At 39.6% G+C, this 18,325-nt stretch overlaps 3 protein-coding genes across 4 annotated transcripts in view; 1 reads left to right on the forward strand and 2 right to left on the reverse strand.

The window, feature by feature from the left end:
- Positions 1-11,083, reverse strand: part of kcnj9 (potassium inwardly rectifying channel subfamily J member 9) — a 16,643-nt gene extending 5,560 nt beyond the window's left edge. Inside the window, exons 1-9 of one of the 2 annotated variants that reach the window (XM_015029885.1) lie at positions 10,992-11,083; positions 9,342-9,844; positions 7,274-7,372; positions 6,905-7,228; positions 4,744-4,957; positions 3,323-3,524; positions 1,306-1,498; positions 1,005-1,202; positions 555-685 (exon numbers count right to left, since the gene is read on the reverse strand). In XM_015029885.1, the coding sequence (XP_014885371.1) occupies positions 555-685; positions 1,005-1,202; positions 1,306-1,498; positions 3,323-3,524; positions 4,744-4,957; positions 6,905-7,199 (1,233 nt within the window). In that variant the 5' untranslated portion in view covers positions 7,200-7,228; positions 7,274-7,372; positions 9,342-9,844; positions 10,992-11,083. Of the gene's footprint in view, positions 1-554; positions 686-1,004; positions 1,203-1,305; positions 1,499-3,322; positions 3,525-4,743; positions 4,958-6,904; positions 7,373-9,317; positions 9,845-10,991 lie in introns of both variants that reach the window. The other variant, XM_015029886.1, reaches the window with a different exon arrangement.
- An 883-nt stretch (positions 11,084-11,966) lies between these two features.
- On the forward strand, positions 11,967-16,101 carry LOC106945887 (eukaryotic translation initiation factor 3 subunit F-like). The gene is made up of 8 exons (XM_015029888.1): positions 11,967-12,107; positions 12,314-12,384; positions 13,740-13,819; positions 14,452-14,589; positions 14,680-14,771; positions 15,494-15,630; positions 15,715-15,828; positions 15,943-16,101. The coding sequence occupies exons 1-8, from the start codon at positions 11,996-11,998 to the stop codon at positions 16,018-16,020; spliced, it is 822 nt and encodes a 273-aa protein (XP_014885374.1). The 5' UTR covers positions 11,967-11,995; the 3' UTR covers positions 16,021-16,101.
- A 1,091-nt stretch (positions 16,102-17,192) lies between these two features.
- On the reverse strand, positions 17,193-18,259 carry LOC106945888 (MICOS complex subunit MIC26-like). The gene has a single exon (XM_015029889.1). It carries the CDS (start codon positions 18,049-18,051, stop codon positions 17,398-17,400), a length of 654 nt encoding a protein of 217 aa, XP_014885375.1. The 5' UTR covers positions 18,052-18,259; the 3' UTR covers positions 17,193-17,397.
- Positions 18,260-18,325: the final 66 nt, after the last annotated feature.

The raw sequence follows: 18,325 nt of genomic DNA on the forward strand, positions 1-18,325 counted from the left end.
CATTCAATGCAGCTTTTCCCCAGTCTCACTTCATCTGAGAACAACCCAGACTTCCAAAGGAAGAACTGATCCAGGAACTGTTTTGAGTCGTGGTTATGAACCACATAACCTTTTTCAGTTTTACTTCACTAAACCTCTCATCTGTACAAGTTACAAAACCACAGACTTTTTTTTTTCCATTTCAAGATTTTTGAGGAAAAACAGCTGCTCCAGTGGTATCATAGCACTTCATTTACTCAAATTCACTTCCTATTTAATGACTTTGAGGTGTAAAAATTGGTTTGACTTCCTACATTTCCCAGCATACCATTCAGTAACCCCATGAGAGTGGGAGAATTTAGCATTGTGTGTAAGAGGGGGCAAGAACAGAACTGAGAGAGAGTTTTTATTTACCAGAAGTTTGTGTTTTTCCGTTGCTTGAAAGAACTGTTAAGGCAACCAAAAGCTAACATTTCATCTGCTTTCTATAAAATAGGCCAAAATATAAGTAAAATTGATTCAAAATCATCAGAAAACAATTAAGAATTTAAATGTTATCTTTGAGGAGAAGTTACCTCAAAAGTGTGATGAAAGGCTCCATAGTCGATGTCAAAGAAGCCCTCCGCCAGCAACATCATGGGGCTGAACCTGTGACCCCACAACACCTCCTCCGCCAGGTAGGAGCTCCGCGCCTGACACGTCATCCCTGCACACATAAAACACACTCTTGAGGTACTTCTGATGGGGAGAAGGATTTAAATAAACAGGCTTGACAGAAGTGACATCTTTCTTTGAAAGACAAAGAATGTCCCCTGACCAAATGGTTACATCAGCTGAATTATTTAGAAAACCACTCTGATTATTCAGGATGTTGAGTGAATCTTCATCAGTGTAGACAAAGCATTTGCATAGGATGAGATTAGGCAATGTAACTTTTGCAATCGTCAATCTTAAAGTTGTGAATTTTTTAATGCCAAGCAGACATGCATTATGTGAAGGGAAGATGAATTTCAAACACGTCTCACCGGTGGCCTCCACCATTCCTTCCAGAATGACCACAATCTCAAAGTCCTCCTTCTCCAGCTGGGCCTGCGACATGTCCCAGAAGGGCGAGCGCGAGTCGATTTCATGCGAGATCACCAGCGGGGAGACGAGGAAGAGGCGGTCATCGCCCGTCTCAAAGCCCACACTGATGTCTGTTTGGTCCAAAGGGATGAACTCACCTGGAGGAGACAAAAACACCTTCTAGTATCCAAACAAGATCCAACAAAAGAGCAATTTATTGCAAATATGTTTCCATATTGTGGTTTATATTTCTTGTTTTACCCTCTTGTGTCTGCTTGGACTTGATTAGTTTGGCCCTCATGTTGGCCCCAACGATGTGAGAGCTCCGAAGGTCGCCCACCCTGAACATCAGGCAGAGCTTGTCGTCTCTTAGAGAGATGACGGCGTGCTTGGAGAACACCAGCGTCTCGGCTCGTTTGTTAGGCTGGGAGATCTTCACGAACATGCAGCCGACCTACACAGAAAGGAAAGAGGAAGAAACAAGAACGGCCTGCGGTCAGAATCCGAAACAAAACAAACAAAAAATTTAACAAAAAAAGGACCCAGAGGGTATTTTCATCAGCTGGAAAAGCTGATGAAAATAACAAGCAATGCTTGTTATTCAGCATTTATAATTAACTCTTCAGCTAAGCAGTCCGGTGATGCTGTGCAGCTGCAGCATCTCCATTGTAGCTGCTGAATACATTCAGAGCCGAGCTTTTCTCAATAGACCTATTTCCAGCTTTCAGTGTTTAAAGAAGTAGTGACACTTGAATTAACCTCAGACTGAAATATTTTGAAGATGCAGAGGGAAACATCCCACGTGTCCATCAGCTCTGAAGATGTTTTTATTTCCAATTTGCAGACATGCATAAACATGATTTAGCCTTGATGCTGCTGCGAGAACTCATTTAAATCAAATCAACGCATGCAGTATTAAAATGTTCCCGGTTTTAGAGGAATGTGCCTACCATCAAATCAGTGTCTTTTAATGATATTCTAATCTTCTGTAGGCCGGATAAAAACTGGACCCTAAGCAGATATTTAAATAAAGCTCCAGTTTGACTTATTCAATCTTCCCTTTTCTTGATCAGTTAGGAATTTGGTAAATGCCAAAATTAGATGCTTTTTTTTTTTTTACAAAGGTTCTTTCATGTATTTCCTTAGATCAGGGACAAAGGTGTAAGAAAATGGATGGATGGATGGATGTTGATGACAAAGTGCTAGTTTCTCTGACAGATAATTTCACTTATAGCAAGACACTTTTCATATTTTATATGTTACTTGTAAGACCAAAAATGCTGTGTAAGATTTATTATTTTTGTAGTGTATTGGTGTTTACACCAACTTCTGATTAGTGTTTGAAAATTTAAGCTAAAATTGAGATTCATGAAATTAGAAAACATTTTTCCAGTTTGTTACTTTCCAGTTTTGGCCAGGTTGTGTGAACTTTAGCCTCTGTTTTCTGTAATTAGTTGACAGGAGAGGTACATGTCTGCTTAAAGGGTTATAATTTTTAGTGTTCAGGTGATATTCTGCACATCTCTGTCATGACAAATGGTTATTTGAGCTACCATTGCTTGAGTTGCAGAACTGTAATTGGTTGGTTGGACAACGTTTACACTTAAACGTGAAAATAGCTGCTAACAGACGCGCAATTATACAACTGTACATTTTTGAAAAGTAAAAGTAGAGCCTCCTGCACAACCAAATAGAACGCAACAAGTGGTTTCTGGATGGTAAGTCAATGGCTGCTGTCTTTTCCAGCAGCCATTGTACAGAGCATACAACGGCAAAACCAGCTGACCAAATGTGCTGGAGCTCAGCTTGGGTTGCTAGGTAACAGGCTGGACTTCACTGGGGGCTTCTGATTTGTTCTGTTTTTGAAACGGCACCAAAAATTATTAAGTTATTGCCGAAAATAAGCGTTTGGTCTGTTTTTAGAAGCACAGAAACATGAAGAACATGAATTTTGTATAATAGCTCCCGTCAAAGTGTGATGAGATAGAGATTAATTTTTATTATGTTCTGCTTTAATAGGTATTAAGGATGATCTACATACAGGTACAACAGTACTTATTATCTCTGTTGCTAAGCAACTAATGTCACTTTTCTCATTTATTGAACACAGCTGAGTATTTCCACTTTGGAAATAATTAACAAATGACGGTCCAAATGAATATCTCCAGTTTTTACTATTTCTGTCCCCTCATTATTACAAGGGATACTAATAAATATTTAGTTTCCACTGCTGTAGTATTAGATTTTCTTCTTTAATAAGTCATATCCTACAGCTCACCATGAACGCATTGACCATGGATCCCAGTATGGCCTGCAGCAGGAGCAGCATGGTGCCCACCGGACACTGATCGGTGATGACTCTGTGCCCGTAGCCAATCGTCGTCTCCGTCTCGATGGAGAAGAGGAAGGCTGATATGAAACCGTTGACGTTGTTCACGCACGGCGTCCACGCCTCGTCCTCCAGATGGTCCAGATCCCCCCTTCGGGAGTGAAACGAGGAGAATGTGTGAGAAATAGCAGGGTGGGAGGAGGTGACAAAGTGGGTGTCAAAAGAAACAGCAAGAAGAGTGAGAAGAGTTTTTTTTTTTTTTTAACTGTTATTTATTTTTAGACCGTATGGTGTACGTATAAACATGGCAACTCAGCTCTCCTTTTCACTCGACAGAATAAATCCGGCACAGATTTATGCTTGGTCATTAACCTGACGTGTTCGGCTGTCATTTTTTCCCCACTCTGCAAAAATCTAATACCTTTTTCATCACATCGTCCCAGTATATCATAGGCATAATTCACCCCTCTAAGAGCCTGCAGAGCTTCCCTTCAAACACACACTACACGGGTTAATGTCGCTCATTACCACTGCTCCAACAGGAGAGGCACAGCTAATTAATGGAAGTGGTGTGAGGAGCTTTATATAATCTTTGACTTTTATCGAACTGTGCTGGTGACCAAAGAATTGAGGCATCACAGAAATTGCTCTGGCAACATTTAAATGCAGTCTGGAGCAGATAGCAAAGGTCATCGTTTTTCTAGCAGACCATGTTAGCTAATTAGCTCCAGCAGACACACACAGATGAGAGTTCCCTGTCGTGATGAAATACACAGCAACGTTTATATGTGCATGGTCATCTGTTTTTTCATTTTACTTAGCGGGGTTTCAAAGCAGAGATGTCTAAAATGTAATGCCTCCTTTTGATGATTAAATTGATAGTTTTGGAATATGTGAACGCTAACCGGCTTGCTAAAAGCTTCCTGAAAAGATTGATGCCACTGTTTTACCAGTCAGCAAAATATGATGCTGTGGCTAAAAGGCTGTTAAGTTATCTCATAACTGGAGTAAAGGAAACAGCTCACCGAACCAGGAATTTCTAAAGCTGTTTAACACAAAATATATTGCATCCGGAGAAAGAAATGAAGTACCGTACATCAACAATGATGACATACATTTTTATTAATTTGAATCTAACAGTCAGGAACAATATTTATGTTTTGGCAACATTTAAAAATCACAACGAGTTCTGTGTATTCATTGTTCATTCTGCAAATTTTTACACTCTTTCTGATCGTTTTTGTGTATTTTGCGTGCAAAAATCCACAAATGCAGCAGTTTCAACTAGTTAGATTTAATCTCATAACCTTCTGTGTATCTGCAGAATGGGTTGCAGATGCATAAACCTTACTAATGCTGATAAACCTTACCTACAGTAGGCTATGAGGTACCAAATGGCGCCAAAGAAGAGCCACGTGACTGCATAGGCCATGACGAAGACGAAGAGCGAGCAGCGCCAGTTGAGGTCCACCAGCGTGGTGAAGATGTCGGTCAGGTAGCGGTACGTCTTCCGCATGTTGCCGTGCTGCACGTTGCAGCGGCCGTTCTTCTCGACGTAGCGTTGCCTCTTACGCCGAGCCCGGGCTGACAGGAGAGACAGAGTGCAAACATTCATTTAGGTTTCATCCCATCATCTCCAAAATCTCAGAAGTTCTGAATGAATTTCAGGATTTAAAAATGAGGATTTCAATCTTGAAATGAGACGAGGCAGATGAATGAAGGAGATGAATGAAAACAGGTGACAGAGGACATGATGCTCGGATAGAGAAGAATGGAAAACAGATGAAAACAGACAGGTGAGGAGCAGAAAACAGATGAAGTGTGACAGGACAAACATCATCAAACACCATGAGAAGAAAAGCTACACTAAAGAGCTGACAGCACACGATAAAAACACATTAAACGATGATCAAACGACTCACTAAGGCTTTTATTGCATCAAATACTACTGCTACACACAAGGCTGCCTCTTACAGGTGGAACTACAGGGGGAAAAGGAGGAAAAATGAAAATATGACAAAAAGAGTAGATTTTTCATTCAAATGATAGTCCTCGGATGAAAAATTATAACAAGCAAATACAGCATCTTAGCGATTATTATATGCAAACTAGAGTACTGCGTAAAACACTGAGCTGCAGCTGTTTTTACAAAAATTTGCAGATTAAAGGTTTCTATTACATTAAAAAAACTCTTGAGAGAGAACAGGAGGAATTGCTCAGATTGACTCTTTTGGGTTATAATAGTTTTGGATTCTTCATTAAAGTTTAGTTTTATTTCGTTTTGAAGGAATTTTTTTGTCTGATTCTGTTCGTTTTGTTGAGTGGGTTTGCTAGTTTTTCTGAAGAAAATCCTTCTTCAGAAAGGGAGCTATTAGTGAAGACATTAAAAGAAGGTCTGGCTCACTAGAAGGAGAGATTAAAGCAGGGATGTCCAAAATGTGGCTCAGGGGCCCTTTGTGGCCCTCTGACAGAATATTTGAGGCCCCCAACTGCACTTTATTGAACAGAACCCAAACCAGCTTTTAATTAGCTTATTAAGTTTAGTTAAACATAGCAACCACTTGGAAAGAAATTGACACAAATTCTGTTTATATAACTGAGTAAATTTGTTCAATTATTATAATAATTGCTTCTTTTAATAAAGTCCTTTTAAAGTTTTGGATATACATTGCATAACATCCATTTCCCACAAAAACAAACCAACCAAACAAAGAAATGACTACTTTATTTGAGTGATTTTAGTTTTAATTTTATTTTCCTGTGACTGGACAATTTTGGCCTACATAACTAAAAGCATGGGTTAAAAAAGTAAGAAAATACTTGTAGTATTGTTCCAGTTCTAAGACTGACAGCATTTTTAGGTTTAGACTTTTTCCTTTCTCTAGTCAAGACTTGCTGTAAATACTGGAGGCAAAAGATGTGCAGAAGTGTCAGAATCAGTGAGGGGTGAAAAAGTGCTGCATGGTCCAAATTAGAGATTTGCTACGACTGCAAGTGATACAGAGAGGAAGAGGAGGAGCAGTCAGCTCTAGAGGAGAGAGCACTGCAAAAACACAAACTCTGAAGTATTTTTTTGTGTCGTTTCTTACTACACTTAAATTAAGACAAAACAAACTTACAAGTAGCTGTGTAGCAAGACGTAGGAGCTTATTTTAGGTCAATAATTCCTTAATATTGATAAAAAATGTACCAGATTGTTTCACTTGTAAAGAGACATTTTTCTCATGTTATAAGTGAAATAATCTGCCAGTAGAACTAGTACTTCTTCACCAGTATTAAGAAACTATTTACCTAAAACAAGCCCGTATATCCTGTTGAAAATGTATTTAATATTTGCACTAGAAACTGAACAAAAATACTTGGTGAGTTTTTGTGTTTTCGCAGTGAGAAATGGAGAAGAGCCAAACATGATGTTTTTGCACCAAGCGGACTGTTCAGTCGTCCATACATGATAATAATAAAAAAAGACTGTATTTCTCTTGAGAAACAGGTTTGACATTAATAAAATGAAGGGCAACAGAGGTCGCTCACCCCAGCCGAATCGCCCCCTCTCTTTCTCAGGCTGGGTCTTCTTCCTGTGCTGATTGACGTTGGCCTCCCGCTCTGCGAGCTTGGACTGGAACGACCTTTTGACCTTGGCCGGGGGCGGAGGGGAGGGCATGGTCTGCGTGGTGACGACGTGGCCCAACTCCTCGGATACATTAAAGACTCCAGTGGAAGCGGTCGACTTCGTCGCCGCCTCCTCTTCCTCGCCTTCGGCCTTCACCTCCACAGGAAGCGCCAGGGAGTCGGGACGGGAAGGGAAGACGGAGTTCTCCAGCGCCATCGTCTCTTTGTGTGTGTGTGTGTGTGTGTATGTGTGTGTGTGTGTGTGGTGTGTGTGTGTGTGTGTGTGTGTGTGTGTGTGTGTGTAGAGTATTAGGCTGTTATTGATATCCTCCTAATGTCAGACTGTGTCCAGCTGTGATTGATTGGATCATTTGTTTGCTTGACTGAAGCCTGGAATGAAGGAAGAGATCACGATGACCAAATGATTGATTCACTGCTCTTGCTAAACATCAGGATTTTATTTCTTGTTTTTCACATCAACATCTATCAAGCTCCTATAAACACACTTTGCTGCCTTGAAGGTGTTTAGTAAAAGGCATATCAGTTACGATTAATCGCATTTTGTCACATTACAACCACAAACTGTAACGTGGGTTATTTTGGTTTTATATGGAAGCACATAATTGGGATGTAAAAGGAAAATGGGGAACTTAAAAATCTGAAAAGTTTGGTTTGCATTTGTATTTAGCAGCTGCAAGTGTTTTGTAGGATGAGTGTCTTCCTGCTTTGCAGCTCAAGATCTGATGAGATGAAGAGGAATGTCCGTTTTCATGTCTTGCCCATATTATCAACCAGATCTATTTCTAGACTTTGACTGGGCCACTCTAATGCAGCCTGATTTTCTTTTTGTCAGGGTTCCGAAAAAAATCAGAATATTGAGATTAAAATCTAATTTCTCAGAATTCTGTAAATAAAACTCAGAATCCTAAAATTAATGTCTGACATTCTGATATTAAAGTCAAAATTATGAGATTAAAGTAACATTTCTCAGAATTCTGTAAAAAGAAAACATTCTGAGGTCAAAATTACAATTTTGGGGGAAACAGTGAGATTATTAAATTAAAGTTTGAATTCTGAGATTATTGTCAATTTTCTTGAAAATTCTGAAAAAAGGTCCAAATACTGAGAAAAAAGTTAGAAAACTGAGAATACGAGATTCAGAGATTAAAGTCAAATTTCTCCAAGATTCTGAGGAAAAATGTCAAAGTACTAAGATTAAAGTAAGAGAGTCAAATTTATCAGAAATTCTGAGATTAAAGTGAAATTTCTGAGAATTCTGGGGGGGGGAGTAAGAATAGTCTGAATTCTGTTATTAAGGTATAACTCTGATATTTAAGTCAGAATTATGAGATTAAAGTAACATTTCTCAGAAGTTGTCAAATTTCTTGAAAACAGAAAAAAAGTCAGAATACTGAAAAATGTTAAAATACTGAGATTAAGGTAAAATATTCTGAGACTCAAGTCAAACTTCTCAAAGACTGAGAAAAATGGCAAAGCAAGTGAATTCACACAAAGACAGAAATATGGAATATATATACATAAAACCTGAACAAACACAAATTTAAACATGAATATCTTGCAGTTATACAAAGAGTTTAGTCCTACAACAAAATGTGAAAATGTTCAAGACATGATTTTATAATTCAACACCTTTGAAAAACAAGAAGCTGAAGCTAAAACAGGAAGTGAGATGATATTATACAGATGTTTAGGATATTCTGTTCCCTGTTTGGAGAGACGACCTGATCCAGGAGCGCAGCTGTGCATATTCACACTGGAGGCTCTTTAATTAAGTCAGTTACACACACACACACACACACACACACACACACACACACACACACACACACACACGCACGCACGCACGCACGCACGCACGCACGCGCGCGCGCGCGCGAAAAAAACCCGCCTTGGGCTGTGTGTGTGTCTGTGTGTGGTCCTTGCGTGCCTGTGTGAGTATATTGTGCAAGTGCACTTATAGCGCTATTTTAAATGTGGTTTATTTCTTCCGTATGCCTGCTGAGATTTCTTACATAAGTCCCAAAGAGGAGAGAAATCTGCACAGCGAGGCATGCTGTTCCCTAAAATATTTGCACGAGAAAATGGAGTCCAGGTCCTTTTCCAGCAGACCTGGATGCTGAGCCTCCATTTAGGTAACTGGTCGCAGGAGAAAGAGGGAGAGAGATACGGAGAGAGAGAGCGAGACGGAGAGTGGCAGTCAAGATGACGCACTATCCTGCTGATGGATGGGTCAGAAATAGCCTCTGCTCCAGAGTCCCTCTGACTCAGAAACCAAAAGGTTTCGGATTAATGTCACAAACATCCAACATACTACCTGCTAAGCGTCGCAACTTCTCACCTAGATCGAGCTGACTGTTGTATCATGAGGAAAAGGAAAATCTGCTCCATAATCCGGCCGGCGTTGGTGATTCGATTGCACCCATGTCTGATCCTTGGTTGTAATAGCGAGGCAGGATCAGTCAGCTTTTGTTTTTTTTCTCTTCAGGAAAACAAGAAGCACCTCGACTCGACTCGGTCACGCACTAAATGAAAATCCGAAAGCTACAGGCCAGTGAATGATCAAGTTGGGGGGGAGAACAGACCAGATTAAGCAGCTGAAGTTGAATATTTACGCGGATGCGTCTGCGGAGCATTTTGTGAAATGGTGGCGTCGGGATAACCCGGCAGCTCCATGATCTGTGCGGCTCTGATGGAGGCGGTCAGGTGTTGGAGCCTCAGAGCGGAGGAGGATGCTGTCATCAGTCCAGCCCCTGTCAACCCTGCCTCAGTCTCCTTACCACAACACAGGGGGACGGTCCGCCGCCTCCTCTTCCTCCTCCTGCTGGCTGCTAGACTCAGCATCTGCAGAGTTCACGGGAAAAAAGACAATAAATTAAAATAAAAACAGCCGCCTTTATGAAATGTCTTTTTTTTAATTTATGCATTTTTATATCTATTATTATTCTATAATTTGGTCTGAGTTGATGTTGGAAGTCTTTTTAAATCGTGTTTTTTTACACCCTTACATTAATCTTTTATAAACAGCATTAATTAAGGCCATATTGGAACAGATATTATTGAATTTAATGAAGTTAGCTTGAAATTCAATATCTGCTTTTTGCGTCACTGATGGGAATCCCGCCTCTGTTCTGAGATCCGAATTATTTGGCTCAGTTCTTTCGGCTCCAAAATGGATCTTCACTTCATACAATTTCCAGCTGTCAGTCCGTCAAAAAATGATTTTAAAAAAATTTGAAGGTTGTTGAAAAATATGACTTTTGGGGTTAGTAGCCTCTGAACACGCTCAGAGCTTCCCAATACAAACTCAACTTTCATATCAAGTTTTGTTGGATGATAAATTGTTCCAAAAGTCATTTCGATAAATATAGTTTTACTATGATTTTCAACTAATATAATGGCAATAGCATAATTATTATTAAAGATTATTGACCTTTGAGAACACATTCTCAAAGATCAATAACCTTTACATTTTAATGAACATTTAACATTGGAACTGGAAGACATTTGAAATTTCAAAAAACAGAAACTATAAATAAAACAAACAGCAAAGAAAAATCTCCTTTTTTTAAAAAAAAAGGTTTATTTGAGACCAAAGCAACAGACTGAAGACTATCATCCAGTTTTTGGTGGAAAGAGAGAAACGATAAATCATGCAAATAAAAATGTAGTTTGTTTTAATTTATCATTCAATCAATTGATTTATTAATTATTGCAACAGGTCAACCAGAGGTGCAGTTATTTTCTCCAACTGAAAATTATCCTGAGAACCAAATCTGAGGATAAAATATGACTGTTCACTGCTGACAGAAAGAGTTTATTAGGGCAGTAGCCCAGGGCCACGAGTTTGTCTTGTGTTGAAAGACAACAGGACAGGAAGGCAACAACAAGACAGGTGAAGTTTTCAGGTCAATCCTTTTAACGACTCAAAATGAAATTGTCACGTTTCAAAAACTCAGTTGTAAATATCAAACAACAGCAAAGTACCTACAGCAAATTTCAAGTCAAGATTGGGGAGCTGGATCAGGAAACATCATCCAGAAACCCTGCAGAGTTTCCTCCAGAAAACCTGCTGAACCGGTGGTTGGAGTCACTAAGGTCATCCATCAGCAGCCTGCTGGGAGTTAGGGTTAACAAATGTCAAGTTACAAAATGTCACAGATGAACGATCAGATATATTCAGAAATAACAGCGTGTGAAATAACTGGTTCATAAAGCCTCACAGCCAGTTCAGTGCCTCAATTATAAACCTCTAGCTTAATCCGTCTTTACTGGTGGACAAAAATATCAATTTAAAATAACTAGCACAGAGCCTGGTGGGAAGGCAAATAAAGCCTGTTAACCCGCCTGCCTGATAAAAACACTTGTGGAAACCCTGACTTCTGTCTATATCTCTAGTTCTAAGCAGGAACTTTGTCTATACCTCTAGTTCTAGTCGGTCTCTGGGCTGCTCTTGGTCCGATCCCTCACAAGGAGCCATTTGCTATGGCAGACCAGACCCAAGAAGAGGCATGAGGCCTCTGACAGCTCCTAGGATCTCTGGGACCCTGAAACACTGTCTCTGTCTCAATCCAGATTCACTCTGATCCTCTGGATCTTCTTCTGGACTGAGAGAGCTGTCGGACAAACTGGTGGAGAACTTGCTGAGTATTTACTGCCAAAGAACTGTATAACTACGGTAGTCGCTCAGATTTCCTGTTTCCCTTCTTCTGGGCATTATAAAATAAAATAAAATAAAATATTACTGTAAAATAAAATAAAATATTACTGTAAAATAAAATAAAGTATTATCTTATTATCTTTAAACGTGCAACTTTCCAAATAAGATCAAGTGACCGTGAATAGTACTGTGTTGGCTCCCCTCGTTCAGTGAAAGGAACCGACCCGTCGACGTGGCTCAGCCGCGAACGGCACATCGCTAACAGTTTGGCCGCCAGCCTGTAGGCGGCAGCATATCAGCTCACTGCAGGCGTTGGTAGAGCCTTTTTCTTCAAGATGTCGGTGTTCGGGCCAGTGGTGAAAATCCATCCCGTCGTTCTCGCCTCAATCTGCGACTCTTACGAGCGAAGGAATGAGGGGGCGAGCCGGGTCATCGGAACCATTTTGGGTAAGTTAAGTCCTGGGTTAAACGTCCTCTTTCTTTTGGGGTGACACCGGGATATAATGGACGGAAAAGCCGTGTGTAGCATTAGCTCAGCTGCTAACACATGCTCGCTCAGTGCAGCCTAATGCAAACACATCTGGAGCATCAGTGGAGTCGTATTCTTGTTAAAAAGTCTGTATGTATTTGTTTTTAACGTCCGCCTCTTTCAGGTACCATTGATAAACACTCTATAGAAGTGACCAACTGCTTCTCCGTCCCTCACAACGAGTCTGAGGATGAGGTAAGCTGCTATCACTCCGCTTGTGACATCGAACCTGAATAAACAATGAGAGAAACGGAAGTGATCTTCTGTTTATATGCATTAACACTCGTATTATAAAGAGCACTATTGTGCTATTCATATGAATACGCGGAACAACCTCATTTCTCATTTAAAATTATTTAAAAAAATTCAACATAAATTTTGTGTTTTGATTTTCAAGCATAGCATTTTAAGCGAAAATTTAGAATGAACACCTGATAAATCTAAAAGCAATTGAACCGAATGATCATTCGGCTCTTTATTTATAATGTAATTAAAGGATAACAAGGACATATTAGTTGCTTCCAGCCTCCCAGCTGCTGTTTTAAAACTGTGTACTGCTGGTCAGCTGGCTGATATAAAGGAAAGGATATGCACTTTAACCTTGCTTAAAAGAGAGACCAGTTTTTCTGTTTGATAAACACAGGTGTGGATGCTAAAGGAGTGCCACCTAACATTCTAGCTGATTAGATGTAATCCTGGTTTTAATACACCAGAAGCTGACTACATGTTGGCGGCCGGAGCAGACAGCCTGACTAATTAATCAGCTAATATCAGCTGGGTTTATATCTTGTTACAGAGCAAACTGGCACAGAGTCACAACACTTACAAACTACAGGAGATCCAGCTAACTCAGCTCTAAATAGGAAGATAAAAGGCGCTCATGCGTTTTCTCCTTTATGAACGCCAGCCGACAATGTGTCAGGTAGCATTATACCTAAATATTTCAGCGTCCCAAGCTGGATTTTGTTCCTGGATATTTTAGATATACTCTTTGAAAAAAAATCCAAATATAGACAAATTTTGCATGAATAATTAATTTGAAGTCAAGTTTCACGGAAAAATCAGTGAACAGATAAAAATCAACTGTACAGCTAATAAAGTCCCACAGGTTGTGATAACTGCAGTAACTGGTATTTATTATTTTTTTTCTGCAATAGGTTTAATAGTTGCTTCTCTGTTTTGAATAAAAGTCAATGGTTTATGTTTTATGTGTTTTAGATTGACATTTGTTATTTCCACAAGAAAGGTTAAAAACCTGCCCTATTTTTCTGTGCATGTGCAGAGTAACTTTTCCCTCCTGCGAGCTCTGAAAGCTTCTCAAACTGTTTTCTGTTTCTGAAACCAGCAGAGCTGCAGCACACTTTTATCTTCACATCAAACAGCAGGAGCCTGTTCTGCTGTTTGATCTGGAGCCTGGAGTGAGTGTTGGAAAGTCCAGACGTTCAGCCTGAGCTCAGATCACTCACAAAGGGCTGACCTATATAAATAAAGTAAAATAAATAACGGCATGTAATATTAGTGCTTTTGTAAACTTCTGTGGATGCCTGCAGGTTGCTGTGGACATGGAGTTTGCCAAGAACATGTATGAACTTCACAAGAGGGTGTCTCCCACAGAAGTCATCATCGGATGGTGAGTCAGTTTGCTTTAACGGAGACGTATTCATATTTTGCTCATTTTTGTACTTCTACCTAACCGATTTTTGTCAATAAGTTAATGTTTTTTGGTGTCTGGAAAATGAGCCATTTCAAAAACATTCTGAATGTAATGCAAATCAGCTGGAACTGCCTCTCATCTAGCAACCCCAATGAAGCTCCAGCATGTTTGGTCAACTGGCTTTATTGCTGTTTGCGCTGTACAATGGCTGCTGGAAAAGACAAGTGTTTTGTTGTTGACTTAGCATCCAGAAACCACTTTCTGCATTCTTGTTTCTTGTGCAGTAGGCTCTAATAATGCTTTTCAAGGATGAAAGGTTGAATAATTGTGTATCTGTTTGCAACCATTTTAATGTGCAAGTAAACGTAATTTGGGTTGCGTGGCCAGCAGCTTATTTGGATTTTAAATGAAAAAAGAGCCTAAAATATCTCAAAATAGGCAAAACTGACCAGACTAAAATCTTGTTTTCTAAGGATGATTTTGTGCAAAACAAAAATGTAAAGGACATGTTCTGTTTAGCCCAGAGACCCGTCATAACCTGTTCAAGGAAGCACAATAGGTCCAAATCATAGTGGAAAAGGTTCCAGCATATTGCCTTCTCTCCTCAGGTATGCCACAGGCTTTGATATCACTGAGCACTCCGTGCTCATCCACGAGTACTACAGCCGCGAAGCCACCAACCCCATCCACCTGACTGTGGACACGGCGCTGCAGAGCGGCAAAATGAACATTCGCGCCTACGTCAGGTGAGCTGCTCTATTTGTGCAAGTGTGTGTGTTTGTGTGCAGCTCCAGGCTGATGGTGACCTCCTGGATGTGTTTGTGTGTCTTCTTCAGTGCCCAGATGGGTGTGCCAGGAAAGACGGTTGGTGTTATGTTCACCCCCTTGAGTGTCAAATACATCTACTATGACACTGAGAGGATAGGCGGTAAGCACTTTATTGGGCTTCTTAGTTTGGTTGGACAGTTTTATTTCAAAGTCTAGCTTCTGGTAGGAGCCTAATGCCACACAGGAGGCTTTTGACCATAAAGAAAAGTTTTAAAGGGGGAAAAAAGGATTGTATTTAAATCAAAAGCAAAACAAATAAATACAAATGATTGGTTAAGCAAAATAAACAAATCTGCAAAAAGAAAAATTTAGTTAGACCTTTCAGTTTCAGTTCAACAAAAAAACATGTTCAAAACTTAGACTCCATGACAGTTCATTCTACCGACTCAAAGGCAGGGGTAATTCTTCACAAAAAGGTTTTTGTCAAGGGTCACGTGTTGGATTTGGATTAGTCAGGGTTAGAATTATGTAAAATGATACAAAATCTACTTTTTTTATTTTTTTTACATCATGTTATTATATTATTCCCTCATCAAAAACACACCTGGAGTGTTGCCTTGACTCCTTCATGCATGTTTGAGAAAACCTTGCATCTCCATGGCAACCATTCAATTTCAAGACGTTAAATTACAAAGTCATTTCTTTCAAGCCTTATTTGATATATACAGCATTTTTACACAACTGAAGTTAACACACTTGATTGTGCTACAAAATACCTGGAAAACATTTAACACTGCTCCTTTAAAATCAAGAAATGAGCAAATTCAAATGAATTTCAACACTCCTGTGTGTAAACATTTTGACTCTATCTCCATGTTGCAGTGGATCTTCTGCAGAGAACTCGTGTGACTCCCAGCCGCACCAAGGGGCTGACCTCTGACCTGTCACAGGTGGGGAGCGCTGCGTCCAGGATACAGGACATGCTGACCACTGTGCTGGCGTACATCGAAGATGTGTTGGTGAGCAGGAAAGCCTGGTTCTGATCCGGTCTCTAGGATAGATTTAAACCCTGATCATAATGTGTGTGTGTGTGTGTGTCCCAGTCTGGAAAGGTGACGGCTGATAACAGCGTGGGTCGCTTCCTCATGGATCTGGTCAACAAAGTGCCGACCATCACAGCCGAGGACTTTGAGAACATGCTCAACTCCAACATCAACGTAAGCGCTCGTCTAAAAATATTAAAATTGATTGTTTACATTGGACGTATGACATCATAATGAGGTAAAATCCTTCATGGTTGTGATACAAAGCTGTAAATAATTTGTTTGCAGGACCTGTTGATGGTGACCTACCTGTCTAACCTGACTCAAGCACAGATTGCTCTGAACGAGAAGCTGGTGCTTCTCTGAGGAGATTATTTCAAGTCATATTTAATTTTTTGAATTCTTTCTTTTGTTTTGGCTAAGATGAATAAAAACATTCAACAGTCATATAGCAGATTTGATTTCTTCAAAGATGCTTCTTCTGTAAGTAATGCATTGCACGAACTATTGTATTCCTAATGTAATAATGCTTTTTGTCATTTACAGTCACTCAAAAATTGTTCTTGGATTCAAAATTAGCTTGATGCAACTACTTTTGTCATCAAAACTGATCCAACTTTTTCAGATTTACTTTTATTTAATAATTTTAAAAATGACAGATTTATGCAGATGGCATGTGTCTTGAAGAGCAGCATGTTTCAGATTTTGATAACCATAGATAAAATGGAGTATGTAAGTATTTGTTTTATTTACACTAAACTCAAAGTAAACTTTTGTATTATATGTAAAATTGGTTGAAGACGAATAGGAACTTTGGAAAATTGAGTATAGGAAACTATACAGTTCTGACACTTGTGGACCCTTGTATTAAATTCAATTAATTTTAGTCATTTTTAAATGCAGTTTCCAGAATAACACTAGTAGTAGAGTAGCTCTATTACATTACTTCTGATTTGTTCTTTGAGAGGACTTTTGTTCATTTTTTCCATTGAGAATTTTGTCACCTTCCCGTTAATATTTATGACAGCTATTAGACTATCATACAGAAACAGTCTTTAGTCAGTGGCCTGTTCAGATTTGTTGCAATACTGACTGCTACTGGAGGTCTTTCCAGACATGTTGAAGATACTTGGATGAAATGAGTTGCATGTAATTTACTTTTGGGATAAGCAAAGTATTTTTTTAAATCGAATTGGACTAGAATAAACAATCACAGTATAAAGTATTAAATATCAAGTCTTTAAACACCTTACTTCTATAATGTATCTTGAGTCTTAGAGGCTAAATGTGAACAGTTAATATTTTCCCATAGATTGTTTATGCATTCCAAAGAACTGAATGAGTAGCTGTATCTGCAAACTAATGGCCAAGTTAAAAAAAATCTACCAGAATCAGTTTACCACTGGTTAATTCTTCTGATGTGATAGTTTAACTTTACTGTCTGAAAACAATGGAGAGAATATTCTCATTGTGTTCATGTATTTATATTTAATTGGACTAAAGAAGGGTTTTTTGTAAAATTATTCTTCATACCAAGAGATGTGTCAAACCCTGAATTTTAATGTAAGCCAAGCAGGTCTTATTTTCTACATAAATATACATTTACATCAGAGGCAGAGGTACATTTTTAAAGCTGGAAATCCTGAGTTACAATTCAAGCTTAGTGCAAAGAGCATTAGAGTCACATTTCAAAACTCCATCCAGGAAGATCAGGGAATGAAGGCGCTGTTTGATCCCCAGTCTTTACTTTTCGTTACTCTTTTTATCTTTGACTTGAGACTTCAGGATCTTCTCCACAGCAGCGTAGCTCTGGACCGCGGTGTCGTACACGGAATCTCCGGCAGACTTGGCGATGGCCGCCGCTTGCTCCGGGTAGTAAAGGGAGGCGCCCAGGGTCATAAGGCCCGTTGGGTAGAGGACTTTCTTAATCCTGGATCCTCTGGCCAGAAAGAGTCCGACGACTCCGGCTAAACCGATGACTCCTGCCCGGGGATAGAAGTCTTTAGGAGGGTACTGTAGATTGACGTACGTGTCATTTCCCAACTGGACGACCTTCTGAACTTTGGGTTTAATTTTAGAGTACGCTGACTGGCACCAAATAGCGTACGGCTCAGCTAACTTCCTGACGGTGGCGACTTTCTCCTCCAGTTGACCCGCTTCAGACTCCTCATACCAGAGAGGTGGAGGAGGGGCTGTGTAGAGCGACAGCTCGTCCAGGTTTACCGAGGATGTCTCTTCTTTTTCTCCGTTACCGGCATCATTAGCCGCGGAAACGGTGAAAGGCAGGAAACTCGAGGCTCCCGGCATGACTCTACCCGTCACCTTCAACATGAACCCTGAGGGCCATATGCACTGCCTACGGAATCCGCCGAGGGACAAGACTGACTGGCGCCGCATCTATGATTTTTTTCTAAACAGAAAAACCCGCCAAAAAAGTGACAATGCTGTTATAAACATATTTATATATTCTATATGCTCAGACATTCTCCCTCTCCCACAATTAGTTCATTTAATTAAATGTATGGATTAATTCAAATTGTATTGAAAGGGACACTGCTAATTGCGTGAATATGACCAAATTAACAAAGCATCTAAATATTTGAATAAAAACAGGAAAAATGTTACCTGTTACTATCAATGTATATATAATATATATCAAAGCTACATATAT

The sequence above is a fragment of the Poecilia latipinna genome, unplaced genomic scaffold, assembly GCF_001443285.1.
Source record: "Poecilia latipinna isolate Pla-1442-1.1 unplaced genomic scaffold, P_latipinna-1.0 Scaffold165, whole genome shotgun sequence".
Lineage (NCBI taxonomy): Eukaryota > Metazoa > Chordata > Actinopteri > Cyprinodontiformes > Poeciliidae > Poecilia > Poecilia latipinna.

Coding starts and splice junctions, on each gene's coding strand:
- LOC106945888 (XM_015029889.1), bottom strand. CDS start 18,051: ATGCGGCGCCAGTCAGTCTTGTCCCTCGGCGGATTCCGTAGGCAGTGC.
- LOC106945887 (XM_015029888.1), top strand. CDS start 11,996: ATGTCGGTGTTCGGGCCAGTGGTGAAAATCCATCCCGTCGTTCTCGCC. Junction 12,385..13,739: donor ACAACGAGTCTGAGGATGAG/GTAAGCTGCTAT, acceptor GGATGCCTGCAG/GTTGCTGTGGACATGGAGTT. Junction 15,631..15,714: donor CGTACATCGAAGATGTGTTG/GTGAGCAGGAAA, acceptor TGTGTGTCCCAG/TCTGGAAAGGTGACGGCTGA.